Source organism: Brachyhypopomus gauderio, chromosome 6 (assembly GCF_052324685.1).
Source record: "Brachyhypopomus gauderio isolate BG-103 chromosome 6, BGAUD_0.2, whole genome shotgun sequence".
NCBI classification, from domain to species: domain Eukaryota; kingdom Metazoa; phylum Chordata; class Actinopteri; order Gymnotiformes; family Hypopomidae; genus Brachyhypopomus; species Brachyhypopomus gauderio.
Genome location: NC_135216.1, coordinates 26,770,031 through 26,791,206, shown reverse-complemented (window position 1 = coordinate 26,791,206; position 21,176 = coordinate 26,770,031). Strand labels below are relative to the sequence as shown.

Here is a 21,176-nt window from a genome sequence, read left to right as displayed (position 1 = left end):
TTTTGCGCTGTGTTATGCCACCGGTTGGCTACATAAATTTTCTTGCGTTTACCAGTTGCTACTTTTAGATAGGAATACTGTTTCTGCACAGCAACCTTAGATTTTATTTTGTGTTGTACTGACGTTTTTTTCAGAGGCACATTGAAAAATAAAGTGCTCTATAGGAATACTTTCGACTTGTGTGATTTTTCACGGGCACGGGTGGGTAACGGGTAGAATATTAACGGGTCCGGGCGGGTACGGATTTAATTTTGAAATAGCCACGGGTTCGCGGGTGGGTGGGTGGGTGCTGTACTCTGGTCTCAAAAAACGGACCCGTGCAGGACTGTGGCTCAAACCCGCTTTATGTGGTTGTGACACTCAAAACGAAACGATGACGTAGCCCACTGAATCCGAGGCCTCGTTTGTCATCAGTCACGTGATTTTTACGGTAATGACACACGCCTCGAACCGGGGCTTCATCTGGCACGCCCCTTTTTGCTCGATACAGGCTCCGAGGCATCGCTTCAAATGTTACATCACTACTTTATGGAGACAGGTTGCCGTATCCTAGATTTGTTCGCTACTTTGGAAAGAGAAAATTATGTAAATGCCGAAAGGTAGGGTAGTCATCGTCATCGCTTTCACTTTTCAGTGTAGTGTCCATCGCCATTGTACGTTGTACACTGTGAAAAAGTACGTCACCCATTACTTAAACACATTCGCTGTTAGAAGATGAAAAATTATATATTAGTGATCAAGTTATGATTTTGATTTTCATACAAACCGTTCTTCAGCCATTGCATTTTTAAGGATACGCACTGGTGTTTTGGGAATATTGTGCTTTGGACCAGGGGCGGACTGGCATACATTGCTACCGGGGATTTCCCCGGTGGGCCGATGGGTTAGTGGGCCGGTGGGCCGCCGGGCCGCTGGCCGCCGGTGGTTTAACTCAGCCCGTGGAGGAGCCACTGCCACACACTGCGGCCCCGGCCCGTAGTCACGCTGCTGTTTAACGGTGTTATTACCTCTCCCGCTCCAGTCAGACTAACCTGCTCAGCGCGGCCGCGGACTGGGCCTGTAAACACATGAACGAGTTGGACCGCGGCCGCGGACTGGGCCAGCTGATGCGGGCTGACGGTATGCACCGGATCAGAAAAAAAACCAACTTGTCCCAGAAACTCCGGGCCGGACTACGAAAACATACAGCCGTTTAAATTGTAGATAACATGTTATTTTAAACGTACTGCTGTCGCCTCTGCAACGTCTAAGGCACCATCTACAAATGACCTTAACACGGTTAACACGGACGCAAGTGGCGGTCTTAAAGGCACTGTTTTTTTTAAAGCTATTGAAATTCTTAGATTACCACTAACCACCACAAATAGGTAAGAGGAAGAAATACCCATGTTAGAGTTGTAGGTTGTTCTTTAGGATGCACTTTGCGTAAAACAACTTGTTTGGTGGTCTTATGATTGTGACGATGGGGTCGTGGTGAAGGATGAGACACGAATCCCTCTTGTGGCGACAGACGTCACTTTTATTTTAAACAGATATTGCGCAATAGTGCACGATAAACACTTATACAATCAGCACAACGTGCAGACATAGACGACGACGAGCACAGGACACTGCGCGAGCGCACATTAAATAGACAAACCACATTAGCCCCACGTGATCACGAGATGATTCACAGGTGAGACTTATTAATCACACAACAAAACCCTAACCACGTATATACACGGACGCAGACAAAGCACGTGGACAACGTTTACACACGCCCAAAAGGGAGGGGCCGGGGTCCTCAACGTGACAGACGCCCCCTCCAAGGGCACTACCCGTCCCGGGGTGCCAACAGGACCGAGTGCCCCGAACCCACGACGATGGGCGGATCCGACGCGCTCAGTCCTGCGTCTGGGAGGTGACCGCCCTTGGTGAAGCGTCCGCCACGGACCGCCTAGAACACCCTCCCTGGGAAGACGGGGGAAAAGACGGGAGACACATTAAACGGAACGTTCACAAACACACACACAGGCACGTTTACACAAAGTGGCACGAGAGGGAAAAATGGGTTAGGCACACAAACGGGGAGACTAACGAACACTGGTACACAAAAACATGAAACAGGGACCCAGCTACGCGCCAGGAGGAGAGCTAGGAGGGGAGAGAGACCGGGAGCTGCAGGCGCTGCTGCAGGGGATGTTCCTCCTCCAGCCTTTGCTGCGGACCCTCCGCTGGGTGCAGCACGGCTGGCGGACGCGCCCGGTGCAGCGCGTCTGTCGTACGCGCCCGGTGCAGCGCGTCTGTCGTACGCGCCCTGTGCAGCGCGACCGTCGCACGCGCCCTGTGCAGCGCGGCTGTCGTACGCGCCCTGTGCAGCGCGGCTGTCGTACGCGCCCTGTGCAGCGCGGCTGTCGTACGCGCCCTGTGCAGCGCGGCTGTCGTACGCGCCCTGTGCAGCGCGGCTGTCGTACGCGCCCGGTGCAGCGCGGCTGTCGTACGCGCCCTGTGGGCCGCAAGGGAGCTCCTCCTCTGTGTCCATCTCCTCCTCTGTGCCCCGGCTCCACTCCATGGACTGCTCCGGGCTGCCACTCCCGGAGCAGTCCATTGCACTTTCGCCGGAGCGGTCGGAGGATGGACACTTCACCGAACCCCCTTTCCTAGTCCCGGCTGCTCTCTCAGAGGGAAGTGGACTCTCCTCCTCTCCCTCCGAATCGGAGCCTTCCTCCTCCTCCCCGTCTTCCTCTACGGTGGGAGAGAGACCTACGGGCGGATGAAGGTTGTCCTCCTCCTCAGACTCCTCCTCCTCCTCCTCGCCGTAGTCCTCGGGAACCGCGTCGCATACCGAGGGGGGGGTAGGCCTCCTCCTCCTCGCCCACGTAGTCAACGGTGGAGGCGTCGTCATCCGAAGAGGGGTAGGCCTCCTCCTCCTCGCCACCGTAGTCTATGGTGGAGGCGTCGTCATCCGAAGAGGGGTAGGCCTCCTCCTCCTCGCCACCGTAGTCTATGGTGGAGGCTTCGCCTACCGAAGGGGAATACGCCTCCTCTTCTTCCTGCTCCTCCCCCTCAGAATCCTCCTCCCCGAATTCCACCTCCGGGGTGGACGCGATTACGCCTACCTGCAGCGGCGAGGTGGCGCGAGAAGGAGCAAGGTGTCGTTCCCTCCATATACGCACCACCCCCTCGTGGAGCATCTCCACCAGCTCGGGGTCCTTTCGCTCGAGCCCCCGAGCCATTCACAGGTGAGACTTATTAATCACACAACAAAACCCTAACCACGTATATACACGGACGCAGACAAAGCACGTGGACAACGTTTACACACGCCCAAAAGGGAGGGGCCGGGGTCCTCAACGTGACAATGATGGACTATTTAAAAGCCACTATGTGGCTTTGTAATCATATTATTGCTGGAATTAATATTGTCCATATGACAATAAACGCCGTCATATACACTACGTGCCATGTATATATACAGTATATATACACACACACACACACACACACACATATATATATATATATATATATATATATATATATATTAGTAGCGAACCGTGACCATTAAACCTGGGCCCGCTACACCCCCCCCCCCCCCCCCCCCCCCCGAATTATTTTTTTCCTCTCCTAATAAACTGCACTAAAGAATAAAGAAAAAACCGAGACGACAGTATAGCTTTAGAAACGCATGTAGTGCGTTCAAATAACATTTGTACTAGATAACTTGTTAAGCAAAATAAGTTTCCAAACAAAATAAGGTTTCACAGCTCCGTGGTTCTCGCAAGCGGAATATGTAAATGAGGACGTCAAAGGGCCGAAACTAGCTAGCGGTGGTGCTAACGACAGCTAGCGTCATTAGCATACAGTTAAGCCCGCCCACTAAGAGGGAAGATATGATTGGTCAATTTTGCTGTCATTTGAAACTGGTATTGCGCTGAATTATAACTGCCAGGCCCTCTGTAAACGAACAGCGGGCATCACAGTCCTGATAGGGGGAGACACAGGCTCACAGGCTTCCACTTAACCCCTCACCTTCCAACACAGATTGAATAGACACGGTTAAATATTTTTATTTGCTTATATTTTTGTAATTGTTTAGATGTTGATTGTAAAACTGTAAGTAGATAAAATAAAATTGGATAATTATATATATAATGTTTTAAGAATATTTTAGGCCCTCTGAGAGGGCGTAGAGGGCCCTGACGGTTCGCCACTTATCACGAGTATGTCGTTTAATTTCGTTCGACTCCACCCATGGGCGTGGTAGTGGGGGAGAAAGTGGTAGGGAGAGGGGCCAATTTTTTTGCTCATGTGCCTCGTTTACTGGCATTTATAAGGGCCCAGTGACATCGACAGTGTACAGGGCCCAGAATTTGCTGCGATACACCCCTGATTCCACAACTTGAACCAGTCGACATTTAATCATATATAGTTACATATAGGCCATCGGCTAGGTTACCTGATTCGTGCTGAATATATCAGTACAACAACAAAATAAATATATAAATTAATTTATTTCATATATTTCATTTATTACATATATAAAGGTGACATCACAAAATACACATCACAATATATAAATACTAAACTATGCATAACAAAAATATATACTTTTAATTTTCCAGACACAAAGCTTAATTATCTTTAGGGTGAAATCATTCGATTATGTTCTTCATAATCGAGTTTTCACCACAAATTTATGTCAAAGCCTGGAGGTGGTTTTTAGTGTTTATGGCCAGTAAGTCGAGTCTTCTGAGGTGTCTCAGCACTACGCCTGTGATGTCATTCCAACTTTTTGTGCTGTAGTCCTGCAATATGAGATTTCTGGTTGATGGAATGCATCTGTGTTTTGCTGTGTATTCTCATACTGTAGATCGTTTTACGGGGATACAGTGTAAAACGTACACAATACATATCTGTAATTATTGCTGTAAATAATATGCTTACCATATTTTTAAGGTGAGAGATCAGACTTTTGAAGTGCATATCCATCTTTTTAGATATCCTCCTGGTAAGGTCTGTGACGACGACGTGTGTTGCCTTTGTAATTAAAACAAAATGAACAAGAAAAATTACTATAATAATTTCCAACGTTTAAAAGGCAAAAAAATTAATGTTGATGTCTTTGACGACACCACCGACTTACACATTGCTCCAGCTCTGAAACCTGACGATGAATATCAAGCAGGAATATCTGCAGTTTGCGTGGGTCGCAGTCAGACTTCTCGTGTTCCCCGTCATATACCCTCATCACGTTTTTTAGAGTACGTAGAATAAACAGTATGTGATCCTTTGACTAGAAAAGAACGAATAATTGATGATTGGCCTTAAAGGAAACATCATATTGTTTTTAAATCATGTTAACACATAATGTCTATAAAGAGGTAAACATCCTTGATATTTTTTCTGTACCTGTAGTTGAGTAATGTGGCTATACTGCTTGTTCGGAAACTCCAAATTCAATTTGGTGTCGTCACGTATAGCATTTTTGCACTGAAAGTAAATCGTGTAAATATTAAATATTAGTTTTTTTAATGTTTTTTTTATTTGAACACAATTTATTCTGTTTTTACTACAGATCTGCAGTATATATTTACTTACCGCCAGCTCAAGATGCGAAATTGAGCTATTGCTTAAAATGTGAAAATTGCTGATGGACCCTTTCTTTTGTGTCTTCATCCACGTGCAGCCGCTCGCGCAGTTCCAGTAGCTAAGCGCGTGCAGGATAAAAACCCACATATATAACGGTGCCATTTCCGAGCACAGTAAGTGCAAATACCGTAGCTAATAAAACACACAGTCAACACTGATAAGTTTAGAGCGTTCGGTTTGCGTAATTAATTGTTCCATATAATGTAAACGGAAACGGTTTATAAGCTCGAGAAAGCTCTCCCCGCCACTGCATTACATACATTTGCCCTCTCCGTGTTAATAGACTAAGTTCTAGTCACAAAGCAACCTGAACTCATGAATAGCTTTAGTAAAGCCAAGTTTGCCAGACACATTGTAAATATTCCTAAATGCAATATCATACGCAATACAGGCGCTATCTCTTATTAAAAGAACTCTAAAGTTACCAATCATTTAACATAACATTTACATTTCACATATTTGAAGTTACAAGGCACAATGCAGTAGTCTCACTATTTCCTTCAGCTGTGACAGACTCTTCGTTTTTCATTTCGTACTGTCCGCTCTTGATCCATTTGCAGGCGGCGCACTGGCGCTGCACGCTGTAAAATACAAGAAAAAGGCAAATCCACACGTGTTTGGTGTTCATCTTGGCGTTCATGCTTTTCGCCGTTCTTGGCTGAATATTTTTTTGTGGAGACATGTTGCCGTATCCTAGATTTAATCCCGAGAACTAGAAAAGGAAAGCGATGTTTGAAATTCCCTGAGTATTAATCGCTTTCGCTTTTCGCTTTCCGGTCTGTGGATACTCGTTACACCATCGATAAAGACAACCGATGTCTCTCTGTCCTTTTGGGGAGGATAAAAATGACAAACATATCCAAAAGAGGACAACTTTTTTATAAAACACTTAAAATCACCTACATTTTCTTTCTTGTCAGTGGACGTGTATGCTTAACATTACGACTTAATGTAACATAAGCATTACGACTCAGAAAGAACGAATATGACAGAACGAACAAAGACAGGCTAATACGAAGATAAATACATATCTGAATAAAATTTTGATTTAATCTTACCTATTTTATAAAGGTAAACAGGTGCCGTGCGTGCGCGGGGACCGTGCAGCCAGTCTTCCCAACCTATTACAATCAGAAAGTGAAGTGAAGCAAAGCGAAGCGTCTAGATACGCTTTCGCCGTTCGCTGAATATGCTTTATGGTAGTGATGGCAAAACGAGGCTTCATGAACCAATGGGGCTTTCCATCTAAAAGGTTCATTACCTGGAATGTCTGTGTATAAAATAAAATATTTTTGCCACGTCCCAATGGATATAAAAGTGTGTTTTACATGGAAATATTATTATTTGAGTGATGTGATGTTGAACACGTAAAATAAATACTTATTTTGCTTGTGGAACTCGGAGTACAAGAGTGCTTATGGAACTGAAAAACAGGAAACTATCTATCCATCTATAATAATACGAATAATAAATAATAGCTGATATAATCTATTTTATAACAGACCTTTAACCACTAACTCCAACTAATTAACCAATGCACACCTCTCACAACACCAAACACCAACTCAAAACCCACAAAGGGCTGCAAGGCTCAAACTAGAGTTCTGCACCGGGTCAGGTACGGGTACGGGCAAATAGATGCTGAAACGGGTGGGTTTTACACATACCGCAATTTTACGGGTATGCGGGCGGGTAAGTTAAATTGAGCCAAACGAGGATGAACTTTCAGCATACATCGAACTCAAGCCACCTAAGGACGAATCGTTCGATGTTCTTTTGTGGTGGAAAGAACACCAAGACGATTTCCCCAAACTGGCAACAACTGCCCGAAGTGTCCTCTCAATCCCCGCATCCAGCGCTGCGAGTCAGAGATTTTTCCTCCGCTGGTTTTGTGACCCAAGAGCGCAGAACGCAGCTCAAACCTGGGACTGTGGACGATATACTGTTACTGTACAGTAACCTAGGATAGATTTGTGAACCTATGCGATTTTATTTAGTTGTTATACTGGCATTTGTTCCCTCTCGTTTTGCGCTGTGTTATGCCACCGGTTGGCTACATAAATTTTCTTGCGTTTACCAGTTGCTACTTTTAGATAGGAATACTGTTTCTGCACAGCAACCTTAGATTTTATTTTGTGTTGTACTGACGTTTTTTTCAGAGGCGCATTGAAAAATAAAGTGCTCTATAGGAATACTTTCGATTTGTGTGATTTTTCACGGGCACGGGTGGGTAACGGGTAGAATATTAACGGGTCCGGGCGGGTACGGATTTAATTTTGAAATAGCCACGGGTTCGCGGGTGGGTGGGTGGGTGCTGTACTCTGGTCTCAAAAAACGGACCCGTGCAGGACTCTGGCTCAAACCCGCTTTATGTGGTTGTGACACTCAAAACGAAACGATGACGTAGCCCACTGAATCCGAGGCCTCGTTTGTCATCAGTCACGTGATTTTTACGGTAATGACACACGCCTCGAACCGGGGCTTCATCTGGCACGCCCCTTTTTGCTCGATACAGGCTCCGAGGCATCGCTTCAAATGTTACATCACTACTTTATGGAGACAGGTTGCCGTATCCTAGATTTGTTCGCTACTTTGGAAAGAGAAAATTATGTAAATGCCGAAAGGTAGGGTAGTCATCGTCATCGCTTTCACTTTTCAGTGTAGTGTCCATCGCCATTGTACGTTGTACACTGTGAAAAAGTACGTCACCCATTACTTAAACACATTCGCTGTTAGAAGATGAAAAAATATATATTAGTGATCAAGTTATGATTTTGATTTTCATACAAACCGTTCTTCAGCCATTGCATTTTTAAGGATACGCACTGGTGTTTTGGGAATATTGTGCTTTGGACCAGGGGCGGACTGGCATACATTGCTACCGGGGATTTCCCCGGTGGGCCGATGGGTTAGTGGGCCGGTTGGCCGCCGGGCCGCTGGCCGCCGGTGGTTTAACTCAGCCCGTGGAGGAGCCACTGCCACACACTGCGGCCCCGGCCCGTAGTCACGCTGCTGTTTAACGGTGTTATTACCTCTCCCGCTCCAGTCAGACTAACCTGCTCAGCGCGGCCGCGGACTGGGCCTGTAAACACATGAACGAGTTGGACCGCGGCCGCGGACTGGGCCAGCTGATGCGGGCTGACGGTATGCACCGGATCAGAAAAAAAAACAACTTGTCCCAGAAACTCCGGGCCGGACTACGAAAACATACAGCCGTTTAAATTGTAGATAACATGTTATTTTAAACGTACTGCTGTCGCCTCTGCAACGTCTAAGGCACCATCTACAAATGACCTTAACACGGTTAACACGGACGCAAGTGGCGGTCTTAAAGGCACTGTTTTTTTTAAAGCTATTGAAATTCTTAGATTACCACTAACCACCACAAATAGGTAAGAGGAAGAAATACCCATGTTAGAGTTGTAGGTTGTTCTTTAGGATGCACTTTGCGTAAAACAACTTGTTTGGTGGTCTTATGATTGTGACGATGGGGTCGTGGTGAAGGATGAGACACGAATCCCTCTTGTGGCGACAGACGTCACTTTTATTTTAAACAGATATTGCGCAATAGCGCACGATAAACACTTATACAATCAGCACAACGTGCAGACATAGACGACGACGAGCACAGGACACTGCGCGAGCGCACATTAAATAGACAAACCACATTAGCCCCACGTGATCACGAGACGATTCACAGGTGAGACTTATTAATCACACAACAAAACCCTAACCACGTATATACACGGACGCAGACAAAGCACGTGGACAACGTTTACACACGCCCAAAAGGGAGGGGCCGGGGTCCTCAACGTGACAGACGCCCCCTCCAAGGGCACTACCCGTCCCGGGGTGCCAACAGGACCGAGTGCCCCGAACCCACGACGATGGGCGGATCCGACGCGCTCAGTCCTGCGTCTGGGAGGTGACCGCCCTTGGTGAAGCGTCCGCCACGGACCGCCTAGAACACCCTCCCTGGGAAGACGGGGGAAAAGACGGGAGACACATTAAACGGAACGTTCACAAACACACACACAGGCACGTTTACACAAAGTGGCACGAGAGGGAAAAATGGGTTAGGCACACAAACGGGGAGACTAACGAACACTGGTACACAAAAACATGAAACAGGGACCCAGCTACGCGCCAGGAGGAGAGCTAGGAGGGGAGAGAGACCGGGAGCTGCAGGCGCTGCTGCAGGGGATGTTCCTCCTCCAGCCTTTGCTGCGGACCCTCCGCTGGGTGCAGCACGGCTGGCGGACGCGCCCGGTGCAGCGCGTCTGTCGTACGCGCCCGGTGCAGCGCGTCTGTCGTACGCGCCCTGTGCAGCGCGACCGTCGCACGCGCCCTGTGCAGCGCGGCTGTCGTACGCGCCCTGTGCAGCGCGGCTGTCGTACGCGCCCTGTGCAGCGCGGCTGTCGTACGCGCCCTGTTCAGCGCGGCTGTCGTACGCGCCCGGTGCAGCGCGGCTGTCGTACGCGCCCTGTGGGCCGCAAGGGAGCTCCTCCTCTGTGTCCATCTCCTCCTCTGTGCCCCGGCTCCACTCCATGGACTGCTCCGGGCTGCCACTCCCGGAGCAGTCCATTGCACTTTCGCCGGAGCGGTCGGAGGATGGACACTTCACCGAACCCCCTTTCCTAGTCCCGGCTGCTCTCTCAGAGGGAAGTGGACTCTCCTCCTCTCCCTCCGAATCGGAGCCTTCCTCCTCCTCCCCGTCTTCCTCTACGGTGGGAGAGAGACCTACGGGCGGATGAAGGTTGTCCTCCTCCTCAGACTCCTCCTCCTCCTCCTCGCCGTAGTCCTCGGGAACCGCGTCGCATACCGAGGGGGGGTAGGCCTCCTCCTCCTCGCCCACGTAGTCAACGGTGGAGGCGTCGTCATCCGAAGAGGGGTAGGCCTCCTCCTCCTCGCCACCGTAGTCTATGGTGGAGGCGTCGTCATCCGAAGAGGGGTAGGCCTCCTCCTCCTCGCCACCGTAGTCTATGGTGGAGGCCTCGCCTACCGAAGGGGAATACGTCTCCTCTTCTTCCTGCTCCTCCCCCTCAGAATCCTCCTCCCCGAATTCCACCTCCGGGGTGGACGCGATTACGCCTACCTGCAGCGGCGAGGTGGCGCAAGAAGGAGCAAGGTGTCGTTCCCTCCATATACGCACCACCCCCTCGTGGAGCATCTCCACCAGCTCGGGGTCCTTTCGCTCGAGCCCCCGAGCCATTCACAGGTGAGACTTATTAATCACACAACAAAACCCTAACCACGTATATACACGGACGCAGACAAAGCACGTGGACAACGTTTACACACGCCCAAAAGGGAGGGGCCGGGGTCCTCAACGTGACAATGATGGACTATTTAAAAGCCACTATGTGGCTTTGTAATCATATTATTGCTGGAATTAATATTGTCCATATGACAATAAACGCCGTCATATACACTACGTGCCATGTATATATACAGTATATATACACACACACACACACACACACATATATATATATATATATATATATATATATATATATATATATATATTAGTAGCGAACCGTGACCATTAAACCTGGGCCCGCTACACCCCCCCCCCCCCCGAATTATTTTTTTCCTCTCCTAATAAACTGCACTAAAGAATAAAGAAAAAACCGAGACGACAGTATAGCTTTAGAAACGCATGTAGTGCGTTCAAATAACATTTGTACTAGATAACTTGTTAAGCAAAATAAGTTTCTAAACAAAATAAGGTTTCACAGCTCCGTGGTTCTCGCAAGCGGAATATGTAAATGAGGACGTCAAAGGGCCGAAACTAGCTAGCGGTGGTGCTAACGACAGCTAGCGTCATTAGCATACAGTTAAGCCCGCCCACTAAGAGGGAAGATATGATTGGTCAATTTTGCTGTCATTTGAAACTGGTATTGCGCTGAATTATAACTGCCAGGCCCTCTGTAAACGAACAGCGGGCATCACAGTCCTGATAGGGGGAGACACAGGCTCACAGGCTTCCACTTAACCCCTCACCTTCCAACACAGATTGAATAGACACGGTTAAATATTTTTATTTGCTTATATTTTTGTAATTGTTTAGATGTTGATTGTAAAACTGTAAGTAGATAAAATAAAATTGGATAATTATATATATAATGTTTTAAGAATATTTTAGGCCCTCTGAGAGGGCGTAGAGGGCCCTGACGGTTCGCCACTTATCACGAGTATGTCGTTTAATTTCGTTCGACTCCACCCATGGGCGTGGTAGTGGGGGAGAAAGTGGTAGGGAGAGGGGCCAATTTTTTTGCTCATGTGCCTCGTTTACTGGCATTTATAAGGGCCCAGTGACATCGACAGTGTACAGGGCCCAGAATTTGCTGCGATACACCCCTGATTCCACAACTTGAACCAGTCGACATTTAATCATATATAGTTACATATAGGCCATCGGCTAGGTTACCTGATTCGTGCTGAATATATCAGTACAACAACAAAATAAATATATAAATTAATTTATTTCATATATTTCATTTATTACATATATAAAGGTGACATCACAAAATACACATCACAATATATAAATACTAAACTATGCATAACAAAAATATATACTTTTAATTTTCCAGACACAAAGCTTAATTATCTTTAGGGTGAAATCATTCGATTATGTTCTTCATAATCGAGTTTTCACCACAAATTTATGTCAAAGCCTGGAGGTGGTTTTTAGTGTTTATGGCCAGTAAGTCGAGTCTTCTGAGGTGTCTCAGCACTACGCCTGTGATGTCATTCCAACTTTTTGTGCTGTAGTCCTGCAATATGAGATTTCTGGTTGATGGAATGCATCTGTGTTTTGCTGTGTATTCTCATACTGTAGATCGTTTTACGGGGATACAGTGTAAAACGTACACAATACATATCTGTAATTATTGCTGTAAATAATATGCTTACCATATTTTTAAGGTGAGAGATCAGACTTTTGAAGTGCATATCCATCTTTTTAGATATCCTCCTGGTAAGGTCTGTGACGACGACGTGTGTTGCCTTTGTAATTAAAACAAAATGAACAAGAAAAATTACTATAATAATTTCCAACGTTTAAAAGGCAAAAAAATTAATGTTGATGTCTTTGACGACACCACCGACTTACACATTGCTCCAGCTCTGAAACCTGACGATGAATATCAAGCAGGAATATCTGCAGTTTGCGTGGGTCGCAGTCAGACTTCTCGTGTTCCCCGTCATATACCCTCATCACGTTTTTTAGAGTGCGTAGAATAAACAGTATGTGATCCTTTGACTAGAAAAGAACGAATAATTGATGATTGGCCTTAAAGGAAACATCATATTGTTTTTAAATCATGTTAACACATAATGTCTATAAAGAGGTAAACATCCTTGATATTTTTTCTGTACCTGTAGTTGAGTAATGTGGCTATACTGCTTGTTCGGAAACTCCAAATTCAATTTGGTGTCGTCACGTATAGCATTTTTGCACTGAAAGTAAATCGTGTAAATATTAAATATTAGTTTTTTTAATGTTTTTTTTATTTGAACACAATTTATTCTGTTTTTACTACAGATCTGCAGTATATATTTACTTACCGCCAGCTCAAGATGCGAAATTGAGCTATTGCTTAAAATGTGAAAATTGCTGATGGACCCTTTCTTTTGTGTCTTCATCCACGTGCAGCCGCTCGCGCAGTTCCAGTAGCTAAGCGCGTGCAGGATAAAAACCCACGTATATAACGGTGCCATTTCCGAGCACAGTAAGTGCAAATACCGTAGCTAATAAAACACACAGTCAACACTGATAAGTTTAGAGCGTTCGGTTTGCGTAATTAATTGTTCCATATAATGTAAACGGAAACGGTTTATAAGCTCGCGAAAGCTCTCCCCGCCACTGCATTACATACATTTGCCCTCTCCGTGTTAATAGACTAAGTTCTAGTCACAAAGCAACCTGAACTCATGAATAGCTTTAGTAAAGCCAAGTTTGCCAGACACATTGTAAATATTCCTAAATGCAATATCATACGCAATACAGGCGCTATCTCTTATTAAAAGAACTCTAAAGTTACCAATCATTTAACATAACATTTACATTTCACATATTTGAAGTTACAAGGCACAATGCAGTAGTCTCACTATTTCCTTCAGCTGTGACAGACTCTTCGTTTTTCATTTCGTACTGTCCGCTCTTGATCCATTTGCAGGCGGCGCACTGGCGCTGCACGCTGTAAAATACAAGAAAAAGGCAAATCCACACGTGTTTGGTGTTCATCTTGGCGTTCATGCTTTTCGCCGTTCTTGGCTGAATATTTTTTTGTGGAGACATGTTGCCGTATCCTAGATTTAATCCCGAGAACTAGAAAAGGAAAGCGATGTTTGAAATTCCCTGAGTATTAATCGCTTTCGCTTTTCGCTTTCCGGTCTGTGGATACTCGTTACACCATCGATAAAGACAACCGATGTCTCTCTGTCCTTTTGGGGAGGATAAAAATGACAAACATATCCAAAAGAGGACAACTTTTTTATAAAACACTTAAAATCACCTACATTTTCTTTCTTGTCAGTGGACGTGTATGCTTAACATTACGACTTAATGTAACATAAGCATTACGACTCAGAAAGAACGAATATGACAGAACGAACAAAGACAGGCTAATACGAAGATAAATACATATCTGAATAAAATTTTGATTTAATCTTACCTATTTTATAAAGGTAAACAGGTGCCGTGCGTGCGCGGGGACCGTGCAGCCAGTCTTCCCAACCTATTACAATCAGAAAGTGAAGTGAAGCAAAGCGAAGCGTCTAGATACGCTTTCGCCGTTCGCTGAATATGCTTTATGGTAGTGATGGCAAAACGAGGCTTCATGAACCAATGGGGCTTTCCATCTAAAAGGTTCATTACCTGGAATGTCTGTGTATAAAATAAAATATTTTTGCCACGTCCCAATGGATATAAAAGTGTGTTTTACATGGAAATATTATTATTTGAGTGATGTGATGTTGAACACGTAAAATAAATACTTATTTTGCTTGTGGAACTCGGAGTACAAGAGTGCTTATGGAACTGAAAAACAGGAAACTATCTATCCATCTATAATAATACGAATAATAAATAATAGCTGATATAATCTATTTTATAACAGACCTTTAACCACTAACTCCAACTAATTAACCAATGCACACCTCTCACAACACCAAACACCAACTCAAAACCCACAAAGGGCTGCAAGGCTCAAACTAGAGTTCTGCACCGGGTCAGGTACGGGTACGGGCAAATAGATGCTGAAACGGGTGGGTTTTACACATACCGCAATTTTACGGGTATGCGGGCGGGTAAGTTAAATTGAGCCAAACGAGGATGAACTTTCAGCATACATCGAACTCAAGCCACCTAAGGACGAATCGTTCGATGTTCTTTTGTGGTGGAAAGAACACCAAGACGATTTCCCCAAACTGGCAACAACTGCCCGAAGTGTCCTCTCAATCCCCGCATCCAACGCTGCGAGTCAGAGATTTTTCCTCCGCTGGTTTTGTGACACAAGAGCGCAGAACGCAGCTCAAACCTGGGACTGTGGACGATATACTGTTACTGTACAGTAACCTAGGATAGATTTGTGAACCTATGCGATTTTATTTAGTTGTTATACTGGCATTTGTTCCCTCTCGTTTTGCGCTGTGTTATGCCACCGGTTGGCTACATACATTTTCTTGCGTTTACCAGTTGCTACTTTTAGATAGGAATACTGTTTCTGCACAGCAACCTTAGATTTTATTTTGTGTTGTACTGACGTTTTTTTCAGAGGCGCATTGAAAAATAAAGTGCTCTATAGGAATACTTTCGATTTGTGTGATTTTTCACGGGCACGGGTGGGTAACGGGTAGAATATTAACGGGTCCGGGCGGGTACGGATTTAATTTTGAAATAGCCACGGGTTCGCGGGTGGGTGGGTGGGTGCTGTACTCTGGTCTCAAAAAACGGACCCGTGCAGGACTCTGGCTCAAACCCGCTTTATGTGGTTGTGACACTCAAAACGAAACGATGACGTAGCCCACTGAATCCGAGGCCTCGTTTGTCATCAGTCACGTGATTTTTACGGTAATGACACACGCCTCGAACCGGGGCTTCATCTGGCACGCCCCTTTTTGCTCGATACAGGCTCCGAGGCATCGCTTCAAATGTTACATCACTACTTTATGGAGACAGGTTGCCGTATCCTAGATTTGTTCGCTACTTTGGAAAGAGAAAATTATGTAAATGCCGAAAGGTAGGGTAGTCATCGTCATCGCTTTCACTTTTCAGTGTAGTGTCCATCGCCATTGTACGTTGTACACTGTGAAAAAGTACGTCACCCATTACTTAAACACATTCGCTGTTAGAAGATGAAAAAATATATATTAGTGATCAAGTTATGATTTTGATTTTCATACAAACCGTTCTTCAGCCATTGCATTTTTAAGGATACGCACTGGTGTTTTGGGAATATTGTGCTTTGGACCAGGGGCGGACTGGCATACATTGCTACCGGGGATTTCCCCGGTGGGCCGATGGGTTAGTGGGCCGGTTGGCCGCCGGCCGCCGGTGGTTTAACTCAGCCCGTGGAGGAGCCACTGCCACACACTGCGGCCCCGGCCCGTAGTCACGCTGCTGTTTAACGGTGTTATTACCTCTCCCGCTCCAGTCAGACTAACCTGCTCAGCGCGGCCGCGGACTGGGCCTGTAAACACATGAACGAGTTGGACCGCGGCCGCGGACTGGGCCAGCTGATGCGGGCTGACGGTATGCACCGGATCAGAAAAAAAAACAACTTGTCCCAGAAACTCCGGGCCGGACTACGAAAACATACAGCCGTTTAAATTGTAGATAACATGTTATTTTAAACGTACTGCTGTCGCCTCTGCAACGTCTAAGGCACCATCTACAAATGACCTTAACACGGTTAACACGGACGCAAGTGGCGGTCTTAAAGGCACTGTTTTTTTTAAAGCTATTGAAATTCTTAGATTACCACTAACCACCACAAATAGGTAAGAGGAAGAAATACCCATGTTAGAGTTGTAGGTTGTTCTTTAGGATGCACTTTGCGTAAAACAACTTGTTTGGTGGTCTTATGATTGTGACGATGGGGTCGTGGTGAAGGATGAGACACGAATCCCTCTTGTGGCGACAGACGTCACTTTTATTTTAAACAGATATTGCGCAATAGCGCACGATAAACACTTATACAATCAGCACAACGTGCAGACATAGACGACGACGAGCACAGGACACTGCGCGAGCGCACATTAAATAGACAAACCACATTAGCCCCACGTGATCACGAGACGATTCACAGGTGAGACTTATTAATCACACAACAAAACCCTAACCACGTATATACACGGACGCAGACAAAGCACGTGGACAACGTTTACACACGCCCAAAAGGGAGGGGCCGGGGTCCTCAACGTGACAGACGCCCCCTCCAAGGGCACTACCCGTCCCGGGGTGCCAACAGGACCGAGTGCCCCGAACCCACGACGATGGGCGGATCCGACGCGCTCAGTCCTGCGTCTGGGAGGTGACCGCCCTTGGTGAAGCGTCCGCCACGGACCGCCTAGAACACCCTCCCTGGGAAGACGGGGGAAAAGACGGGAGACACATTAAACGGAACGTTCACAAACACACACACAGGCACGTTTACACAAAGTGGCACGAGAGGGAAAAATGGGTTAGGCACACAAACGGGGAGACTAACGAACACTGGTACACAAAAACATGAAACAGGGACACAGCTACGCGCCAGGAGGAGAGCTAGGAGGGGAGAGAGACCGGGAGCTGCAGGCGCTGCTGCAGGGGATGTTCCTCCTCCAGCCTTTGCTGCGGACCCTCCGCTGGGTGCAGCACGGCTGGCGGACGCGCCCGGTGCAGCGCGTCTGTCGTACGCGCCCGGTGCAGCGCGTCTGTCGTACGCGCCCTGTGCAGCGCGACCGTCGCACGCGCCCTGTGCAGCGCGGCTGTCGTACGCGCCCTGTGCAGCGCGGCTGTCGTACGCGCCCTGTGCAGCGCGGCTGTCGTACGCGCCCGGTGCAGCGCGGCTGTCGTACGCGCCCTGTGGGCCGCAAGGGAGCTCCTCCTCTGTGTCCATCTCCTCCTCTGTGCCCCGGCTCCACTCCATGGACTGCTCCGGGCTGCCACTCCCGGAGCAGTCCATTGCACTTTCGCCGGAGCGGTCGGAGGATGGACACTTCACCGAACCCCCTTTCCTAGTCCCGGCTGCTCTCTCAGAGGGAAGTGGACTCTCCTCCTCTCCCTCCGAATCGGAGCCTTCCTCCTCCTCCCCGTCTTCCTCTACGGTGGGAGAGAGACCTACGGGCGGATGAAGGTTGTCCTCCTCCTCAGACTCCTCCTCCTCCTCCTCGCCGTAGTCCTCGGGAACCGCGTCGCATACCGAGGGGGGGTAGGCCTCCTCCTCCTCGCCCACGTAGTCAACGGTGGAGGCGTCGTCATCCGAAGAGGGGTAGGCCTCCTCCTCCTCGCCACCGTAGTCTATGGTGGAGGCGTCGTCATCCGAAGAGGGGTAGGCCTCCTCCTCCTCGCCACCGTAGTCTATGGTGGAGGCCTCGCCTACCGAAGGGGAATACGCCTCCTCTTCTTCCTGCTCCTCCCCCTCAGAATCCTCCTCCCCGAATTCCACCTCCGGGGTGGACGCGATTACGCCTACCTGCAGCGGCGAGGTGGCGCGAGAAGGAGCAAGGTGTCGTTCCCTCCATATACGCACCACCCCCTCGTGGAGCATCTCCACCAGCTCGGGGTCCTTTCGCTCGAGCCCCCGAGCCATTCACAGGTGAGACTTATTAATCACACAACAAAACCCTAACCACGTATATACACGGACGCAGACAAAGCACGTGGACAACGTTTACACACGCCCAAAAGGGAGGGGCCGGGGTCCTCAACGTGACAATGATGGACTATTTAAAAGCCACTATGTGGCTTTGTAATCATATTATTGCTGGAATTAATATTGTCCATATGACAATAAACGCCGTCATATACACTACGTGCCATGTATATATACAGTATATATACACACACACACACACACACACATATATATATATATATATATATATATATATATATATATATATATATTAGTAGCGAACCGTGACCATTAAACCTGGGCCCGCTACACCCCCCCCCCCCCCCCGAATTATTTTTTTCCTCTCCTAATAAACTGCACTAAAGAATAAAGAAAAAACCGAGACGACAGTATAGCTTTAGAAACGCATGTAGTGCGTTCAAATAACATTTGTACTAGATAACTTGTTAAGCAAAATAAGTTTCTAAACAAAATAAGGTTTCACAGCTCCGTGGTTCTCGCAAGCGGAATATGTAAATGAGGACGTCAAAGGGCCGAAACTAGCTAGCGGTGGTGCTAACGACAGCTAGCGTCATTAGCATACAGTTAAGCCCGCCCACTAAGAGGGAAGATATGATTGGTCAATTTTGCTGTCATTTGAAACTGGTATTGCGCTGAATTATAACTGCCAGGCCCTCTGTAAACGAACAGCGGGCATCACAGTCCTGATAGGGGGAGACACAGGCTCACAGGCTTCCACTTAACCCCTCACCTTCCAACACAGATTGAATAGACACGGTTAAATATTTTTATTTGCTTATATTTTTGTAATTGTTTAGATGTTGATTGTAAAACTGTAAGTAGATAAAATAAAATTGGATAATTATATATATAATGTTTTAAGAATATTTTAGGCCCTCTGAGAGGGCGTAGAGGGCCCTGACGGTTCGCCACTTATCACGAGTATGTCGTTTAATTTTGTTCGACTCCACCCATGGGCGTGGTAGTGGGGGAGAAAGTGGTAGGGAGAGGGGCCAATTTTTTTGCTCATGTGCCTCGTTTACTGGCATTTATAAGGGCCCAGTGACATCGACAGTGTACAGGGCCCAGAATTTGCTGCGATACACCCCTGATTCCACAACTTGAACCAGTCGACATTTAATCATATATAGTTACATATAGGCCATCGGCTAGGTTACCTGATTCGTGCTGAATATATCAGTACAACAACAAAATAAATATATAAATTAATTTATTTCATATATTTCATTTATTACATATATAAAGGTGACATCACAAAATACACATCACAATATATAAATACTAAACTATGCATAACAAAAATATATACTTTTAATTTTCCAGACACAAAGCTTAATTATCTTTAGGGTGAAATCATTCGATTATGTTCTTCATAATCGAGTTTTCACCACAAATTTATGTCAAAGCCTGGAGGTGGTTTTTAGTGTTTATGGCCAGTAAGTCGAGTCTTCTGAGGTGTCTCAGCACTACGCCTGTGATGTCATTCCAACTTTTTGTGCTGTAGTCCTGCAATATGAGATTTCTGGTTGATGGAATGCATCTGTGTTTTGCTGTGTATTCTCATACTGTAGATCGTTTTACGGGGATACAGTGTAAAACGTACACAATACATATCTGTAATTATTGCTGTAAATAATATGCTTACCATATTTTTAAGGTGAGAGATCAGACTTTTGAAGTGCATATCCATCTTTTTAGATATCCTCCTGGTAAGGTCTGTGACGACGACGTGTGTTGCCTTTGTAATTAAAACAAAATGAACAAGAAAAATTACTATAATAATTTCCAACGTTTAAAAGGCAAAAAAATTAATGTTGATGTCTTTGACGACACCACCGACTTACACATTGCTCCAGCTCTGAAACCTGACGATGAATATCAAGCAGGAATATCTGCAGTTTGCGTGGGTCGCAGTCAGACTTCTCGTGTTCCCCGTCATATACCCTCATCACGTTTTTTAGAGTGCGTAGAATAAACAGTATGTGATCCTTTGACTAGAAAAGAACGAATAATTGATGATTGGCCTTAAAGGAAACATCATATTGTTTTTAAATCATGTTAACACATAATGTCTATAAAGAGGTAAACATCCTTGATATTTTTTCTGTACCTGTAGTTGAGTAATGTGGCTATACTGCTTGTTCGGAAACTCCAAATTCAATTTGGTGTCGTCACGTATAGCATTTTTGCACTGAAAGTAAATCGTGTAAATATTAAATATTAGTTTTTTTAATGTTTTTTTTATTTGAACACAATTTATTCTGTTTTTACTACAGATCTGCAGTATATATTTACTTACCGCCAGCTCAAGATGCGAAATTGAGCTATTGCTTAAAATGTGAAAATTGCTGATGGACCCTTTCTTTTGTGTCTTCGTCCACGTGCAGCCGCTCGCGCAGTTCCAGTAGCTAAGCGCGTGCAGGATAAAAACCCACATATATAACGGTGCCATTTCCGAGCACAGTAAGTGCAAATACCGTAGCTAATAAAACACACAGTCAACACTGATAAGTTTAGAGCGTTCGGTTTGCGTAATTAATTGTTCCATATAATGTAAACGGAAACGGTTTATAAGCTCGAGAAAGCTCTCCCCGCCACTGCATTACATACATTTGCCCTCTCCGTGTTAATAGACTAAGTTCTAGTCACAAAGCAACCTGAACTCATGAATAGCTT

The 21,176-nt window shown here is 46.2% G+C and overlaps 3 protein-coding genes across 3 annotated transcripts; all 3 read right to left on the bottom strand.

The window, feature by feature from the left end:
• Nucleotides 1–4,676: 4,676 nt before the first annotated feature.
• Nucleotides 4,677–5,673, bottom strand: LOC143516365 (interferon a3-like). Its single transcript, XM_077007917.1, has 5 exons — nt 5,581–5,673; nt 5,392–5,472; nt 5,126–5,275; nt 4,927–5,019; nt 4,677–4,787 (listed from the first exon to the last, which is right to left on the bottom strand). Exons 1-5 carry the CDS (start codon nt 5,656–5,658, stop codon nt 4,677–4,679), a joined length of 513 nt encoding a protein of 170 aa, XP_076864032.1. The 5' UTR covers nt 5,659–5,673.
• A 6,629-nt stretch (nt 5,674–12,302) lies between these two features.
• Nucleotides 12,303–13,299, bottom strand: LOC143516364 (interferon a3-like). The gene is made up of 5 exons (XM_077007916.1): nt 13,207–13,299; nt 13,018–13,098; nt 12,752–12,901; nt 12,553–12,645; nt 12,303–12,413 (listed from the first exon to the last, which is right to left on the bottom strand). Exons 1-5 carry the CDS (start codon nt 13,282–13,284, stop codon nt 12,303–12,305), a joined length of 513 nt encoding a protein of 170 aa, XP_076864031.1. The 5' UTR covers nt 13,285–13,299.
• Nucleotides 13,300–19,895: 6,596 nt separating this feature from the next.
• Nucleotides 19,896–20,952, bottom strand: LOC143516363 (interferon a3-like). The gene is made up of 5 exons (XM_077007915.1): nt 20,800–20,952; nt 20,611–20,691; nt 20,345–20,494; nt 20,146–20,238; nt 19,896–20,006 (listed from the first exon to the last, which is right to left on the bottom strand). Exons 1-5 carry the CDS (start codon nt 20,950–20,952, stop codon nt 19,896–19,898), a joined length of 588 nt encoding a protein of 195 aa, XP_076864030.1.
• Nucleotides 20,953–21,176: the final 224 nt, after the last annotated feature.

Excerpts from the sequence above, each read along its gene's own strand:
- LOC143516365 (XM_077007917.1), bottom strand. The coding sequence starts at position 5,658 with ATGAAGACACAAAAGAAAGGGTCCATCAGCAATTTTCACATTTTAAGC. Across the intron at positions 5,020-5,125 it reads TTTCAGAGCTGGAGCAATGT|GCAACACACGTCGTCGTCAC; the intron begins GTAAGTCGGTGG and ends TTAATTACAAAG. Across the intron at positions 4,788-4,926 it reads TCTCTCACCTTAAAAATATG|GACTACAGCACAAAAAGTTG; the intron begins GTAAGCATATTA and ends CTCATATTGCAG.
- LOC143516364 (XM_077007916.1), bottom strand. The coding sequence starts at position 13,284 with ATGAAGACACAAAAGAAAGGGTCCATCAGCAATTTTCACATTTTAAGC. Across the intron at positions 12,902-13,017 it reads GCCACATTACTCAACTACAG|TCAAAGGATCACATACTGTT; the intron begins GTACAGAAAAAA and ends GTTCTTTTCTAG. Across the intron at positions 12,646-12,751 it reads TTTCAGAGCTGGAGCAATGT|GCAACACACGTCGTCGTCAC; the intron begins GTAAGTCGGTGG and ends TTAATTACAAAG.
- LOC143516363 (XM_077007915.1), bottom strand. The coding sequence starts at position 20,952 with ATGGCACCGTTATATATGTGGGTTTTTATCCTGCACGCGCTTAGCTAC. Across the intron at positions 20,692-20,799 it reads TTTCGCATCTTGAGCTGGCG|TGCAAAAATGCTATACGTGA; the intron begins GTAAGTAAATAT and ends ATTTACTTTCAG. Across the intron at positions 20,495-20,610 it reads GCCACATTACTCAACTACAG|TCAAAGGATCACATACTGTT; the intron begins GTACAGAAAAAA and ends GTTCTTTTCTAG.